The sequence below is a fragment of the Montipora capricornis genome, chromosome 6, assembly GCF_036669925.1.
Source record: "Montipora capricornis isolate CH-2021 chromosome 6, ASM3666992v2, whole genome shotgun sequence".
NCBI lineage: Eukaryota > Metazoa > Cnidaria > Anthozoa > Scleractinia > Acroporidae > Montipora > Montipora capricornis.
In genome coordinates, this window is record NC_090888.1 from 60,261,859 (window position 1) to 60,279,358 (window position 17,500).

The 17,500-nt window shown below is 36.8% G+C and overlaps 3 protein-coding genes across 5 annotated transcripts in view; 1 reads left to right on the plus strand and 2 right to left on the minus strand.

Annotated features, from left to right (window-relative positions):
* LOC138052741 (mitochondrial genome maintenance exonuclease 1-like) overlaps positions 1–207 on the minus strand; it is a 9,308-nt gene extending 9,101 nt beyond the window's left edge. The window contains exon 1 of the mRNA XM_068899303.1: positions 1–207. This exon is cut by the window's left edge and continues 25 nt beyond it. Within this exon, the coding sequence (XP_068755404.1) occupies positions 1–77 (77 nt within the window). The 5' untranslated portion in view covers positions 78–207.
* Positions 208–230: 23 nt separating this feature from the next.
* LOC138052745 (uncharacterized) lies at positions 231–8,031 on the plus strand. Its single transcript, XM_068899308.1, has 4 exons — positions 231–428; positions 2,696–2,859; positions 5,003–5,084; positions 6,166–8,031. Exons 1-4 carry the CDS (start codon positions 255–257, stop codon positions 6,397–6,399), a joined length of 654 nt encoding a protein of 217 aa, XP_068755409.1. The 5' UTR covers positions 231–254; the 3' UTR covers positions 6,400–8,031.
* LOC138052742 (S-adenosylmethionine decarboxylase proenzyme-like) overlaps positions 7,841–17,500 on the minus strand; it is a 37,854-nt gene continuing 28,194 nt past the window's right edge. The window contains exons 8-13 of one of the 3 annotated variants that reach the window (XM_068899304.1): positions 14,860–14,940; positions 13,740–13,829; positions 11,735–11,800; positions 10,508–10,582; positions 9,749–9,829; positions 7,841–8,290 (exon numbers count right to left, since the gene is read on the minus strand). In XM_068899304.1, the coding sequence (XP_068755405.1) occupies positions 8,126–8,290; positions 9,749–9,829; positions 10,508–10,582; positions 11,735–11,800; positions 13,740–13,829; positions 14,860–14,940 (558 nt within the window). In that variant the 3' untranslated portion in view covers positions 7,841–8,125. The remainder of the gene's footprint in view (positions 8,291–9,748; positions 9,830–10,507; positions 10,583–11,734; positions 11,801–13,739; positions 13,830–14,859; positions 14,941–17,500) is intronic. The other 2 variants (XM_068899306.1, XM_068899305.1) reach the window with 2 other exon arrangements.

Consider the following 17,500-nt stretch of genomic DNA (forward strand, 5'->3'; position numbering starts at 1 on the left):
CATCGAATACGACCACGATTCCAGTGCAGCACTTTGGCAAAACAACCAGATGGTCTTCTGACAGCAAACTGGGACATTTTAAGTGCCGTTAAGCCTAGTAAGTTATACTTCTCGCAATTCACGGTCCGCCATTTTTGCTGAACACCCACCGGCGACTGGAGACTGGGCTAGATGAAGGTATCCTTGCCATGTACGAGGCAGGAAAATGTCCTGTACTATTGCAAAATTAATGTAAATTATTAATATAAACAAAAATGGCGGCGAACTTTGATTATATCTTCAAGGTCCTTGTGTTGGGGGATAGTTCAGTCGGAAAGTCAAGTCTTATCAGACGATTTCACGCTGATGTTTTTGAACAAAAACTTCCCACGACTATAGGTGTTGATTTCTTCGTTCACGACTTTGAAGTAGATGGCAAGAAAGTGAAGGTAGTAGGAAGTTGAGTCTTGATCAAATTTCTTCAAAGATTACAAAATTTAAAAACGCACGATCACGCAAGTTAAAAAAATCCTTCAGATGGCTTAAAAGGTGGTATTTCTTTTTTTCTCTGATTTCCCAAGGCCGTATCGTTTTAAATTATCTTCAAGAGTGCAAGAGCCTATATACAGAACGCGAAAAATACAATCAATCGAGACCTCTCGACGCAGATGAATACGTTCGACTAGCTCTGAAATTCTAAAACTCGAGATTTATTGATGCTATATTGACCATTTGGTTCTATCATCCTCAATATAGTAGCTGGCCGGCTGGATTGCAGAATTCTTGGGTTGCACGTGACGTCACAAAACAAATAAATTCAAAACTAAAGAGCCTTTTGAGTTTTTATCTTGATCAGCTACAAGAGGTTTTAAAAATATATCACTTTGCATGTTTTCAGCTCGGTACCGTGCTTCGTTTCGAAAATAGAGCAGTTTGAATTTCAGAGTTTTAGAGTTTTTCACAGTGCGTGACATGTTGACGGCTTTCGAAAAACATGCCAGTTGCATAAAAACATCGATTTCCCTCGTGTTTTTGTGGCCTAAACAGCCAATATACTAGGAGACTTTTCTGTACGAATGTTTGATAGCTCATTATACAGCAGAAAGTGTTAAAGACAGGCAAACTAAATTCCAGATGTTTCTACAGGTTTCCGGCCGCCATGTTGCTGTACTTCAGCACTAATGGCGCCTCGATCCATACTGAACTCTACAAATTTGAGTAATAAATTTCGCCAAATAACTCATGTACGGAATATCGCACAGCCCTGAGACTTGGACCCGTTGTTTATTTATTCCGCTTCTATAACATTTCCATTTCTTGACTCAATTTCTTAAATGGTAAGCGATTTATGTTTTCACTTGCGTGACCTGCAACCCAAGAATACCCGTCCTGTAGTTGCATATGTATGAATAGCGTGTATTGTATGAACGCCTCGTTCTTCAGAGGATGCCTCTAGAAGCTGACTATAAAGGACGTGTTAGCGTAAACTCGAGGTCGTGATCTTCAATTAGTAGGGAGCTTAAGAACATGCGTTTTTGAGATGCGGCCGGCTACCGGAAGGGAACATTTCGCGTGCCAGGACAGTGGTGTCTCACGGATTTTTATGCTAATCATTCTTAATGGAGAAAAGATACTCATCAATATAAAGGTGGTAGTGAACAGACAAGTTATAAATGGAAAACAGCCCATTTCCGGTTGCCGTTCGCCTCTTAAAAATGTGCATTCTTTAACTCCCTATTAGGGAGCTTAAGCATGCGCGTTTTTGAGAGGCGGACGACAACCTGGAAGTGAGCTATTCTCCCTGACATTGCTAAGTCGCCATAAGAGATGATTAATATAAAAATCTGGGAGACACCACTGACCTGGCACGCGAAATGTTCTCTTCAGGTTGCCGTCCGCCTCTCAAAAACGCGCTCCCTAATATTTCAAGAGTTTAATCATGCACTGATGATGCACACAGGGACTCTTATGTACTCCTTTATTTTACGCATGCGTAATAATGATGACGTCATGATAATGGTACTGATGATAATCATGAGTACATACCACACAAGTGAATAGTGCGCTCCGATTGACTAACTTAGAGGTGATTATCCTAGTACTATTCACCTCTGAGTTCCTCCGAGTAACCTCCGAGTAGCCCGAGTTGCTCAGCGATTTGACATTTCCAACCGCACTTTACAAAAATAAAGTAGTGTTTAATGGTTTGCTTTTTATTCAACTTGTGTGGTATATACTAAAACAATAATATTATTCACCTCAGTGTCTGTGAACGTGGTGGATATTTATCAACTGTTCACTCCTGCTTCGGTGAATAATTTTGATGTGTTCATCTTATTTAATTGTGCTCTAATTGGGTAAACTGTAAATCTTATCAAATTTCTTGAAACTGCATGAAGCAATCAACTGAAGGAATTTATTTACAATTTTCAAGATGGTGGATCTCACAAAACATAAAGTTTGATAAAACATTAAATTTTAAGAATAAAAATCAGCAATATCTCATCTACATAGTAATTTAATTAGCTTGATAATGATGACACAGAGTCGTCAAGATATCACTCTATAAACTTGATATTTCTGAGATTAGTCAGTGATGATATGCTTGTTTGTAAACATTTTGAGGTGAATGCCCAATTACTACTTCTCAGTCCTTTTGGAGGATTTGTATTTCCTACTGTATTTATTAGAGTTGTTTTTGAATTTTTGTTGTCAGCTTCAAATTTGGGACACAGCAGGAGAAGAGAGATACCGCCAGGGTGGATTGACCAGCTCATTCTATAGAGGAGCACATGGGGCACTCATTGTGTTTTCACTAACATCACATAAGTCATTTGAAAATGTTAAAAAACTCTGGATTGATGAATTTTACAGGAAGAGGTATTTCATGATCATTACTAATAACTTAGGATTGGCTTTATCCAAAGCCCATGGCTGTCCACCCGGTATGGATAATAATGAATTTAGTGTCATCTGTTTTCATTTAAATCCTCACCTTGAGGTTATCTAATCACTTGTGCTTTTATTTCCTTAACCAAACATTTCCACTGGCCTTTGATCTTATTTGTTGAGTTCTCCAGGGCCAAGCTTTACAACAACAACAACAATAAGCTTTATTTCCCTCTTGGCCATATGGAAATACACCTCGTACAAAATTATTGACTTGAAAAATTCCGAGCCTCAGATGGGATTTGAACTCGCAACCCTCTGTGATCTTCTAGTACTGATGCTCTAACCCGCATTAGCTTGTGGAGACTCTGTGGTGAGCAAGGGTGACATACAGTTACTGTATCACACAGTAACACAGTCCAATTTGATCTATCACCATATGTCTCTTAACTGCATCACGCAGTCACATTAAGGCACATCAGCATTAACACCTCGCTAACTGCATCACACAGTCACATTAAAGGATATCAGAGGTGTAACCAACCAACCACTCGTTAGCATCAGTAATGTGAGAAATACACATTCTAATCATTATATAGAGTGGTTTTCGAATGAGTGTCGTAAAACCAAAACCAAAGTAATTACTTTGGCCAATCAAAAAGGACGGAGACCATCCAGTAAACCAATCGAAACTCGAAGTAATTACATGTAGCCGTCACAAAGCGCGAGAAAATGTGCACGCACGAGCCACAATTGGTTTTGGTTTCACTTCTGATTGGTTTGATTGGTTGAAAAAGTGGCGCGAGAACTTTGAACCAATCAATGAGTGAAGTAATCATAAACCAAAGTAATTAACTAATTACTTTCGACACTCAATTGAAAACCGCTCTATAATTATTAATAGAAATAGAGAGAAGGACCTTACTACCTTAAATAACTGGAGTCTCAACCCATTTACAACTAAAGTGCCCCCAACTGGCAAGTAAAATCGTTTGGCATTAATTAGCTGAGAGTAAAATCTATAATTTAATAATAAGTAACCACAGTCAGGTGGGGAAGAGTAAAAACTTTTAAAAAGTGCTACATTTATGACGAAATTTGCATCTTCCCTATCTAAGCCATTTTGGTACATAAGCATGTAGTCTGTACGAGAAGAAGAATGCTGTTTACCATTTTCAAAATTAATATCTCCTTTTGTTCTGGAGATATTTAAGTTTTTTTAATATGCTAATTAGCCAAGTGATGATGTCATAAACCCAAGCAAATTTTGATCAAGTATGATGGAGAAAGATATCTCAGCCAATTTGAATCAGGAATACTTGGTTCTTTGCAGTAAGATTCTAGTAGATGTGTTCCACAATATGAGCATACCATTTTTGTTACCATGGCAACATACTGGGTTCCAGACCTCCCTCATATTAAAGGCTTTGCAAGCCACCTTTGGCATTCTGTTTTGATATTTGCAAATGGTGCCTCATCTGCATGATTCTGCCAGCATATAAAGATGTTAGGTAGAGTTTGTGGCCTTGGTAAATGTTTTCCTAGCCTGAGATCACCCAAATATTGAAATCAGGTTGGAGGGGACTGCAAAAGAGTGAGTTGCCATGGGAACCAATTTCTTTACAGTCGTAGGTGTGTTGCCTTTAGAACTATTAGCTCACCACGTTTCAATGGTCTCTGTTGCAAATTGACAGAGATAGCTCTATTTATATTCTTGATGTTCTTTTGGGTTGGGTGAATGACGTCATCAGCCTTCTCATTTGCATATTTTACACATTTTTCAAACTTAAATATCTCCGGAACCAATGCAGATATTTCCAAACGGTAAACAGTATTTTTAATGTTTCATGGTACTCTGTGTGATCAATTGTCCCGTCCATTAATTTAACCCATTGACTTCTGGGAGTGAGAATTAAACCAATAATATTTTACTCTGTCTATCGCCAGATGATTTCACTCGTCAACTGATGGCGTCATAGGGTGCCCGAGGATTGAATGGGTTTAATCAGACCATCATATTCAATGCTTGATGATTTACCATCTGAAGGACCTTGAGTCAGATGGTTTTCAAGCCGTCCCGTTATCAACCCACCTTTTAATCATGCATCATTCTATTTCTTACTTTGTTCAACAGTGGTTCAGATACAGTTACCATATTAGTTGGAAACAAGCAAGACTTAGAAGATAAAAGAGAAGTCAAGGAGGATCACATAAAAGTAAGTCGAAGGAAAGAAGGGATACTTGCACTTATCTAGAAAATTTAAGCAATATTGTCCCTAACTTATAGACACCTATGAAAAATTCGGGTGGCTTCAACAAGATTTGAACCCATGACATGACCTCTGCGATGCCAGTGCAATGAGCTATGAGGCCACTCAGTTGGGAGCAGGTCAATATTTGTTGCACTTATATTTACAATGTGCTCGTGAAGGAACATAATGAGCCCAGCAATTTACATAGACATTTCTTTCATTCAATGAGTCCTTCCTGGGGACATAATTTATGAGCCCAACAAATTGACTTGCTCCCAACTGAATGGCATCATATAGCTCACCTTCAATTGGTAGAACATTGAACTGGCATCACAGAGGTCGTGGGATCAATTCTCTTTGAAGCCACCTGTCTATAAGAAGCAGAAATTATTGCTTTCAAAATTGTCCAGATAACTTCTCCTCTTCATCTAGCACCTGCACTTAAATAATTACTTTTATTTCATTCAGCTATTTTTTATTACCTGTACAGCTGTACATTTTTTCAACTACTCTCAGAAGGGAGTTTTAAGGACTCCAGTGAATATCAAGTCTTCCTGAAGTATATTGTTGACTTAATTAATTAAATTAATAGCAGTTGCAGGATGCAGAACATTAATTGTTTTGCTATTGGTACAAGTGAAGTCAAGGAGTTAATTAATTAATTAAACCATAAATACTACACTTCTGAATACCTCCCATCTTGAGTGGCTGGTAGGAAACATGAGCATGTATCCAGAAAATCTGTTTCAATCAAGACGTAAAAAACCTGGCATTTTCCCTCATTTGTTGAATTATCTTTGAGAAATATTTTATAAAAGCAATAGAGGACTTTTTTCCAGTGTTTCCATAGCCTCATCTAAACACGAGGGGGAGGTGGGAGAATTCAAGACAGTTATGCAAACCCGAGACGCAGTCGAGGGTTTGCATAATTGTCGAGAATTCTCTCAACCCCCGAGTGACACATGGAAAACGTCCTCTATTGCTTAAATATTTGCCAGATCCTTCATTTATTTGGGTTGCATCAAATCCTGTTTGTGTATATCAGGAATTTGCAGAATTGAACTCCATGTGTTGGTTGGAAACTAGTGCCAAGGACTGTACCAACGTGAAAGAAGCTTTCGACACCATGGTCTACAAACTTTGCGAGAGTCATGAACAATATCTTTCATTTCAGTCAGAGCCCAGTAGTCCTACCAGTTTCACACTCCATGGTGCTTATGGTATATCAGATCAACAGCAGTCAAGTGGATTAGGGTACTGTAGTTGTAACTCAACATGATTTGCAGTGAATTTAAAATGGCCACATCAAAAACAGAATAAATTTCTAACTAAAGGTAGTGGACACTGCAATACGTAAAGGTTCATTTAGTAAACCGATTAATGGTGAACACTAAATATTTTAATTTTCCACCTAAAGCATTATTATTATTGGTTAGCTATTCAATCAGATAATCATTATTGCCTTTTACAAAGTTTCTCTGCCAAAAGGGGGTTATTTGTCATTATTTTTGTAATGATGGGTATTAGAACTTCTTAATATTCACACTTCAGGATTTGAAGGCCAACTTCGTAGGAAATAGTCGTATTGCATTTTGTAAAGTATAGTTCCTTAATTTAATTAAAGTGCCACTGTGACCAAAAACTCAATTCTTATTTTTCTTTATAACATAGTAAAAGGTAAAACTGTTAAAATGTTTGACTAAACGTTTTCGATCTTGCGATCATCTTCAGAGTGTTTAACTTATAAAACACTAAGCGACCAAAGTTTTAAGCCTTGATTTCAAAAAGACACCTGACTAGCACGTGATATAGATTTATTTTATCTAGAATTTTCTTATTTAATGGTCCACCATTACTAACTTTAAGATCTTGAGAGAGCTTGATCAAGGAGAAAATGGTGTCAAGGGCTCACTAGTTTAAGAATGCAATGCGTGTGAATGCCTCAGAATTAGAAGCAGCACGAGAGTTTTGGGTTTCACACATTTAAATTAGTGTTTTGCATATTTTTAATAAGCTGCATTCAAACGCTGAAATTGTAAGCTAGTGAGTAAATGACGTCACTTTTCCCGGATCCAACCCTCTGAGGTCCAGTCAGTCAGTTAAATGAATGAGAGTACTGGCAGACTGTGAAAGCCAAAACTCACACTTGATGTAAATGGCTTTTTGGATTAAAGTAGACACTCAAAAATTTGCCAGTCAGGTGTTATGCAAACACTTTCAAAATCTTAAGAAAAAAAGGAAGTGGGTTTTTTTTATCACAGGGGCACTTTAAGAAAATGGGACTACATCATTTTTTCTGATGCTGGGCATTGGCAGGTGTAATGAATTCACAAGTTCAAATCATGTAGATTACCCCATATTAACTATACTTTTTCTCATTCTTGTGTGAAATATCATCCAGTTTTAAGTATATTTTGTGACATTCAGATCACCAAATCAAGCTTTCTTACCCATGTAAAGTGATGTTGTATCTAAACATATTTTCTGATTAATTTTTTGTTTTTAATTTGCCAAACCATGCAGAATGTCATTTTCCTATACAATAATATTGAAATCTTTTGTAAGGTCATGTTTGCACATAAGCCCCAACAAATAATATTGTTGCTGCATAATTTAAAGCCCACAACGACAGCCATCCTATTTTAAAGTTCCTGATTACCCTGTGACAAGAAATGTTAAATGACAACCATCTTTACATGTTGTAAAAACTGACACAAAAATTGTACCATACTTTTACAAGTAACTTTATTGAAGACTTCAGGTTTTACAACAAAATAAATTAATGACTTACTATTATTACAACGTGTACACCCTTTTACTTACTGGTTCTCATTATATTTTTTCTTCTACTCTTGTAAAATAATTTTAGAAAAAAAGCAATAAATAATCCATTCCAAAGTTTCACCCAAAAGTGCTCTTTGATGGTATTTTCAGCTTAAAGTGCAAAAAGTAAGCAAATTTAGTACAAGTAAGTTTCATAATACAGAGGGCTGTACATGTTAATATTAACAAATCTTTGGGTTCTTGCACATGTCTGACTCTTCAATTTTTTCATAGTGTCCATATGTCAGGTTGTACATCTTCATCTGGGATAGCTGAAGGTCATTTCGCTTGTAGCCAGAAATGGCACCTTCTTGAAAAGTCCTGTATGAGAAACCACAAGGTGCTCCCTGCAAGAAAAAACATCCTTGTGCAACTCAATTCTTTTTTTTTTTTTGAGGGTAGAGATGTCTCTTTTGAGATTAATTTTTCAAAACTGGAGCACATGTTAAAACAAATTAACTGCTTTTAAATTTCAGAGTACGCTATACATCCCCCATTGTGTAAGTGGGTGGAGTGAGACCAAAAAAGAACCACCTGACCCTTTTGTCGTGATGAATCTAAAAAAATGAAAACGTGGCACTTGAAAACTACTTTAATATTCAAATCATTTTAAACCCACTGACTTCTGGGAGCAAGACTGAACAGATTTTGCTCTGTCTAATGCCAGACGATTTTACTCATTAACTGTGGTTCTTAAGGACGTTTGCGCCCGTTGCTACTGCGCATTTTTTCGCACGTGTCACGCACACATCATGCATCGCACACCATGAAAGTAGACACGATGCAAAAGGTGCAAACATTTTACCCAAGAATGGAACATGAAAGCATGTGGCATTATGGGATAGCTGTGGACCCAGGTCTTCTCGGAAATGTCACACAATGGCGTAACAGTGCGAATAGACAATCGCCCTTCTCTTTGCAAACAACATGTGGTTTCTTTGATGTCCTGTAGAGCTTTTGATAACTATGTTGTGAGAGGGGGCCTTGGGCTTTATAGCTCTTATCTGAGAAGACTTGAAAGTCTAACCACTTGAAGATGAAATTTAAAAAGAAGCACTTTCGTCTCAGGCATTTTAGGACCCTGGGTGTTGGTCTATCAAGGGTTCAAACCATGGTTGCCCCATAAGCAGGCAAATAAATCAACTGATTGAAAATACTAAAGTGGAAGGTAGAGCCCATACCACTACTTTAAGATCTGCAATCAGACAAGCCTCTACTGGTCCAAAATGGATCCAAAACTGGACCAATACTGGTCGAAAACCGGTCTGGAGAGGAAAAAATTTAATAAAGCCTCCATAAACAGTCATTGTCGTACACGGTCAACTGCAGATGGCTGACCCATTTAGTTCCATGAACTACTTAGGTGTCCCAAACTCTGCACAATGAACCTACAACATTACTGTAAAATTTCTTTTTCTATGCAATCTCTTGATTTTATATTTTAGGCCCTAATTTGAATTACTGCACCTTTCAGTAACATGCAGACTCTCAAATTCAAAGGTCAACAGACATATACGTTTTTCACTACCGTCAATCAAATGTTCGGCAGCTCCTCCAAGCTTCCGACTATTGTCAAGAGTTCAGTAATCAAATCAAATCGTTGAGCACAGTTCAGACAATATAGTCGGAAGCTGGGAGGAGCTGTTGAACATTTCATTGACGGTAGCGAAAAATGCATTTGTCGATTGAGCTTTGAATTTTTGATTCTGTATGTTATTGATAGGCGCAGTAATAATTATTATTATTATTTCTGTGTGAATTAAAATAATAATTGACTTGACTTGACTTGCTATGATGGCACAAACCTCATTAGCAAACAACGTCATCAAGAACCTTCCAGGTTTGAATGTTTTGAGAACCCTGCTGATAAGCTCTTTGTAACAGCTCTGTACACAAACAAAACACAGTCAAAATCTTCACAAAGAAACACTACCCAGCATCTTTTAACCATACCATGAATATCACGGTTTTTGACAAACCAGACAATCAAGCTAATAGGTAAGAACAGAATAATATTAAGCACATGACCTTGAAGGGTGTAACTTGCAACTCTTTCCTTGAAACAAAGCTGGGGATTTTAGGACACCAATTTTATGCCCAAATATGGACAAAAATAAGATCAAAGCTGCACGCGTGGAAAAATGCACAAGCTACGTTACATCTAAATAAGGAATTTTTTAAACTCAAAAAACCCCAGCTCTGAACCAGAGTTAAACGCTTCAAGTTCATGAGCTTTTGATAAGAACTAGCCAAAATTCAAGGTAGGAGAAAGAATCCAAGAGGCACAAGCAAAAAGTGCCTAGATAAGATGCCGATTTTGAATGCTGCATTTCCTTCCTCCATATTACTGGTCAAATGTTTTTGACCTACTGGTATTCTTTCCTTTTTAAATATCTTTTGCTCCACAGATTTTAAGCAGTGTGCTGCTAAAAGTTTCTTTTGTTAACACTTCAACAAAAGGTATTTTCATCTTGAAATAAGTTGCATGGCCACAATAATATAATATTATTGAAATAAAGGGCAGCCATACTTGTTTCTCCCAGAAATCCAATAATTTGGCTTACCACTTTGATATTTGTCTCAAAACTGACATAACTGCACTCTTCCTGTGGAGTTATATGGATGTTAAAGTAGCTATTCTGTTTCAAGAGCAAATGAAATACAAAAATTAACACAATCATTAAATGAGGTTTTGATCACTTGCTTGACATGGCGTGCACTTCATATTTTAAGTAAACTATTAAAAACAAAGTTTGGCAAACAAAAGACAATTTCTAATTCATGAAAATGATGATGATGATAGCCATGGTGAGAAGAAAACTTCAGGATCACAAAACAACAAGGGGAGTTAAAATTTTGAAGTGCAAATAACCTATAAACATGCATGATCATAATTATCCATTTTACAAGAACACTAGAAATGATAATCACAACAGTTACTGTTACATTTATATTATTAGTTTTTTTTAAATTTCAGAGTGCAACTTTACCCAATGAGTAAGGTAAACATTTTGGTGATAGGGAAAACCTGGACTGCCAAGGAAAAAACTTTCTGATCTGTGAACTAAGGAATACAACCCAAACACACATCCTACATACAGCTGGCTACCAACTACAGTGTGTGCTCTCCTTGCTTTAACAGGATTAACAGTTCCTTCAAGACTATTTACTAAGCAACCTAAATGAAAGAACCAACTTTTAGCATATCGCAGAGCAGGTGTTGCCAAGGAAGGGAAATGAATAAGCATGCTATAGTTGAACATGTTAGCCATACTTATAGCACAGCACAGCAATCAACACCATGTCAGAGTTTCCCTCATCAATAACTGCAGGACCACACAAAATTAAAGGAGGTGAGGCCCAGCCAGTGAGATACCAATCCTGGTAATCCATGCAAAGTAGCCAAACGTTGGCAAGAATAGTTGTCCAGAACAATCATGTCCAGAAATGCAAATAATTAGATGCACATGCAATTTCAAGTGTCTTGTTACACAATGTAAGATCAAGCCTTTGCTAACTAATTGTAAGAACGACATAAGTATTAAAGGATAGTGTTACTTTTATGTTGAATCAGAGGTAAAAGCAGCTGCTGGTTATTTTTACTTCAGAAGAAGAATGTGGGAGACAATTGCATTCATAACTGCGAGGATCTGCTCCACCTGACATTAATATTATAACTGCATTTAGCTTACAATGTTCAGTAGAAAAGACACTACACTCTTTTAAGGATGTCTTGCAGCTTACATCACCATAATCTTAACACAGTAATCAATTAAATTTAAATAGCTCACCCGGAGGTGTTCCACGTTAGGGAACCACTCAGGAGCGGCAACATTGTTGTTCTTTAATGCTGAGATCTGTTTAATTCAGTAAGGAAATGTTATTCACATCTTGTCTTTTGAAAAGCTTGAAAAATCTGCTAGCTCCCTTGTTTTTAAAGCCAAAACAGCATGCATGTATACTTTTAAGAGCAAGTTGGGTCCATTTATTTTAATAATATCAAAGAGATATATGATGTCTGCATAATGGTTTCTAAAGGTTAACAGTAGAGAATTTTTAACAGGTGATTGGTTGCCATAATTATGCAAACATATTCTGAAACTTGACTGAAAAAGTGATAAGTATTTACTGCTTCAACACAGATAATACTGAATTTTGTGGGTGACACATCCCCTGTTTTAATAACCTTCCAATTTTTCTTTAAGATAATTAACAACTATTCACGTCAGTATCGGTGGCTAGTGGTGGACATTTACCCCGCCGCTTTGTGACTCGCTAAATATCCACGACTAGCCACCAACACTGAGGTGAATAGTTGTTTTAGAATATACTAAAAAAGTGAGATAATATAGCACAAAAAGATGATTTTACCGTATTTTATCGGCTATAAGCCCAGCGATTTTTACACAAGTTTAGTCGGAATTGTCTTAACCCATTGATATCCAAACCGGCCGAAACCGGCCAGACTCTGTCTAACGCCAGACGATTTTACTCGTCAATGGCGAACCCCTGGGAGTCAATGCATTAAACAAGGGCAAAAGGGGTATTCGGATTGTAACTTTTAATAAAAATAGATCTTTCAGTATATAATGATTACAAGTTATTTTGATGAGGTCTGAAACCTCTTGTGAAAAGGGTCTCGGCTTATAGCTGGATGTTTTTCATTTCTCCTTCAACATCATCTCGCCAAAAATAAACATATGAAGTTTAGGGCCTCGGCTTATAGCCGATAAAATACGGTAACGCATTTATTCCTGCAAAGATTACAACATTTTCAGGTACAAATTCCGTGCGAAATGCTTGGAGGTGAACAGCAAAGGATATACGGAGTAGCCAATCGGTGCACACATTCAAGGCTATCCGCTGTTTTAGTGCATAATAATTTATGTTATGCCTGACCAAAAGAAAAATCTTAACACAAAGGTCTAATCACATTAAATATAGACTGATTAAATCAGCCAGCAAACAATAATAATAGTAATAATAATAATAATAATAATAATAAGGAGTACATGAAGCGAATCGGCGTGAATGTGAGGTTGGAACTGATCTGGAAAACAGCATTGCTGGGAACAGCAAAGATACTACAGTAGTAAGGAAAGTACTGTCCTTGTAAGAAGAAGAAAAAGAGAGACCTGGAACCTGTGGTGACTTGTTGTTATTATTATTATTATTATTATTATTATTATTAAAAGCGAATTCCCTTCATCATCGTTAAAATATATGTTTATATCTTCATTACCAGGATGAAAACTAATTAAGAAAACCAAAAAATAGGCCTTACAAACATACATAATTTAATACGCCTTTTTATGTAAGATTGTTTTGAGTTTTGATTAAAATATCAATGTAAGTTGAGCATGCAGCTTAAGTGGCAGTACGTTCGCATGGAAGTACACTGCATGCTTATTTTGATCTTTGATCTTGAGATTCTAAATAATAACAGACAAAGTATTTTCTTAAAAGATAAATGATATATACACAAGGCCAAAAAAAATAAAAAATACAGTCATTCTAAAAACAGAATGTTTTCAACCTCTTTGGCATGTCATTTTTTTTGCCTTGTATCTATGCCAGCAATACATTATCATTAGATTATTGAGCTGGGTATTACTTACATAATTTATATAGATTGTCGAAGGAGGAATCTATAAAATGTTTATTCATGCAACATTCAAATGCGTTAACTGTTTGATATTATCAGGCAGTTCTAATGGAGTATTTCATTCAAAAAATGTAGCTTCGCCAGAAGGAAACATGAACATTTTTTCCTGGACAAAGAAATGATTCACATACATTGAGAAGGCCATTAGCTGAATATCCACAAGGATCAAACAGTGCTGCATCAATCACTGCTCCAGGAAGGAGGTCTGTGATGCCTGTGACCTAGAAAGATATGTTTCAAGATCTCGTGAACAACAATAACCTGGAGGCAGACGGACAACAAAACTAGATGCATATATGCATGAACTTGGGCTTTCCTGTTGTCCTGGATTGTCAAATGAAAATTAAAAAGGAACTATACAGTTGAGATGTCAGCTAGATTATTACTTTATTTAGGTTAGAGTGATGGCAATGATTCTCGTTTTGTTCATTCATAAATGTTTGCTTGCAAAAATTTATCTCTTGTAAACCTCTTGGACCAACCTGTTCCGACTCTTTTAGTGTCAGGGTCTACCGCGAATGGTGTGTGTGTTGTGGTTCAAGTTTTCTCTGAGTTTTAAATTTTTTAAACCAGTTCAATTTTGATTTGCCTTTGTGTCAGATTATGAGAATGAATATTAAACAAAGAAAAATCACAGCTGAACTGATCTGAAAAATTTTAAACCAAGAAAAAATTTTAACCAACATGTGCATTTGGTTAATTAATAGAGAATATTAGACACCATATTCGTGCTTACTTTCAACAAAGCCATTTTCATTCAATGCTACGTTACTATGCACATGGGTTTACACTTCACGTATGTGCTATAAAAGACAAATCAGCCAATTTTCTTCGCTCGTTCTCGTTCCCTCACCTCCACTATCTGAGAGCCTTCTAGCCACTACACAACCAAGACACATAATTATGCGCTTTGATTAACTAATTTGCACATGTGCTCCACAAGCATGTGCGCGATTTGTGACTAAAAGCAAAAAAAACTGAAATTTAACCTTGGACATTTCAACTAGCCTGTTCAGTCTTAATAATTAGTTTTAAACTATATTAATTTTTGGAACTAAATACAGGGGTTTCAATAACTTCTGAAATAGCCGTCCATGATAGCCCATTGAAGGTGGCAGTTTGACAAGTTTATGATATCCTTTTGAGTGAAAATCAAGGTAAACTAGCCGGCGGTGTGAGGCAAAGCAGGCGGCGATATACCGCCGGTAACCGGCTTCTATTGAAACCCCTGAAATATAACACACTCATCACCTTAGACACTTCATTAGCATCAGAATGAACAGACTTGTAGAAGTTGTTCATGACCTCTCTATCAAGATCAAGCATCAAAATGTATGCGGGTTAAGGAATGTCAATTTCAAAAACAACAACGTTATTGGACCCTTAAAATACAATATCAAAATTTTCTCAGAACAATGCAAAAAAGGGTATATATTGCTTCCTGAAATAACCAGTGTGTTAAAACAATAGGAAACCCTGATCCCTTTTCCACTTGATAGATTTAGCAGTGCTCAAAATAAAAAAAATCCAGGTTGTCCCCATTTCAAAAGCCGGGGTACATGTAGCCCTGATAAATCCTTGGTTGCTCATTAGGAAACCCACTATGATTAAATGCACACCATGTTGAAATGCAATCACATGGCAATAAAGCTTGAGTATCCCATAGCTCTCAGTGTGCACCTGTGTTTTTGTGGAAGTCTAGGTTTAAGTTCAAGCATGTTCAATCTCCATCGCCGACATGTTTGTGATATTGCCTCTGGCATTTTTAAACCTGACAATGTTTTGTAAAGGCCACAAGCAGGAAAATACTCCGTTGCGGCCATTTAATTTATATCGTTAATGTCACACAACTATCGGGTGCTGCTTATGTAAATAATTTTCTATTTTGGTTGGGTTGTCCATTGTTTTTTCCCTCAGGCAACCAGGCTATTCGTTTCAGAAAAACTGGTCACCAACCAAACTTTTAACAAGTCTGGAACGACCGGACCACTGCTAATTTCGAGCACTGGATTAAATTTTTTAAGAAAGTGTGGTGCAAACTGGGTGGTAATTAAAAAGAATGAGAATAGTAGTATCAACTGAATTGTTTAAAGTGAATTGACCACTGTAGAGATATTGGAAAACTTGCATTAATTTTTGAGTACCAGGATATTTAGATCTTCATCAACTTGCTCTGGTGAAGGCCTAACACTCAAAAATTGTTTCCTGTTAATGGACTTAAGGACAGTACCTACTATTGGTATTGCACATAATTATGTTCTGCGCATCTCGGGATATTTTTGCGCGGTTCAAAACTATGCGGAGAAAGCAGAACTTGGGGGTAACCACGCATTTTTCAGAGATACTTACAGGGGCTAGGTCACGCTATTTTAGGTAATTTTGTTTAATTTTGTTAATTATGAGCTCTAAACGTCAAATTGGTAGAGCATGAGTCTTTCATTTGCAAAATCACGGCCACATAACAACTGAGAAAGATTTTCCAGCTGTGTAAATGACATTTTGATACAGACGGACATAAATTTGAAAAAAGGTGGGCCGACGTTTTTCAAACTTACCCAAATTCAATCCATTTCAAACCATTCCAGTTTTGTCCCTCCATGTCCCTTCTTGGCTTCCCTGTGTTTTGTTAGAGATTTTCTATAGTTTTGCACAGTTATTTTGATATTTTAGTTAATTCTATGACCATTCGATCAGTGCTGAAATTGCCTAAAATTGCGTGACCTAGCCCCTTTAAGCTTCAATTTGGAAAAAAACACCATACATTGCTTTGTATTTTAAAGCTTTTTACAAATAATTATTGATTTTTATCTTTGATAATGCGTGGTTACCCCCAATTTTATTTTTAGATTTCAATAACACTTGCTTAGATCTGCTTTTCCCACACATTCAGTAAACCACGCAAAAAACCTCTGAATTAGTAGGCACTGCCCTTAATTACTAACAACACTTTGATGTGTGGATGGGTGTCTGAAGCATGAAAATTTGGTAGTAACAACTGAGCTGATCGATAAACTTTGCTTCAATCCATGATTGAGCAACAAAGTAAAAAAATCCGTACCACTTCAGCCTGTGGAGAGAAAGTCAAGGGGAGATGATAATTATATAATTTATGGGTTATTGAACATATCCCATATAATTCTTGGGTTGCACGTGATGTCACAAAAAAATATAATACAAAATTAAAGAGCCGTTTGAGATTTTATCTTGATCAGCTACAAGAGCTTTTAAAAATAATTATATCTGTTTGCACGTTTTCAGCTCGGTACCGTGCTTCGTTTTGAAAAAAGAGCAGTTTGAATTTCACAGTTTTTCACAGTGCGTGACATGTTGACGGCTTTCGCAAAACACAATTGCATAAAAACAACGATTTCCCTCGTATTTTTGTGGCCTAAACAGCCAATATACTAGGAGACGTGTCGATACGAATGTTTGCAAGCTCATTATACAGCAGAAAGTGTTGAAGCCAGCCAAACTAAATTCCAGATGTTTCTACAGGTTTCCAGCCGCCATATTGGTGTACTTCATCAGTACACCAACATAGTGCCTCCATACTGAACTCTACAAATTAATTTTGAGTAATAAATTTCGACAAATAACTCAAGTACAGAATATCGCACAGCCCTGAGACTTGGACCCGTTGTTATTTATTCCTCTTCTATAACATTTCCATTTCTTGACTCAGTTTCTTAAATGGTTTTAAGCAATCTATGTTTTCACTTGCGTGACGTGCAACCCAAGAATAAATCCTCAACCAAGCTTGTTCGGTCAAGATGGCTGGAAAATGGCCAAGTTTTTTTTTTGCCTGTTTATGGACCGAAACGAAGTCAATGTCCATAAACATGCAAAAAACTAACGAGGCCAATATCCAGCCATCTTGACCGAACAAGCTTCA

Bases quoted from the DNA above. Each gene is read 5' to 3' on its own strand.
- LOC138052745 (XM_068899308.1), top strand. From the start codon at position 255: ATGGCGGCGAACTTTGATTATATCTTCAAGGTCCTTGTGTTGGGGGAT. The intron at 429-2,695 runs GTAGTAGGAAGT...TTTTGTTGTCAG, and splicing joins TAGATGGCAAGAAAGTGAAG to CTTCAAATTTGGGACACAGC. The intron at 2,860-5,002 runs GTATTTCATGAT...TTTGTTCAACAG, and splicing joins GATGAATTTTACAGGAAGAG to TGGTTCAGATACAGTTACCA.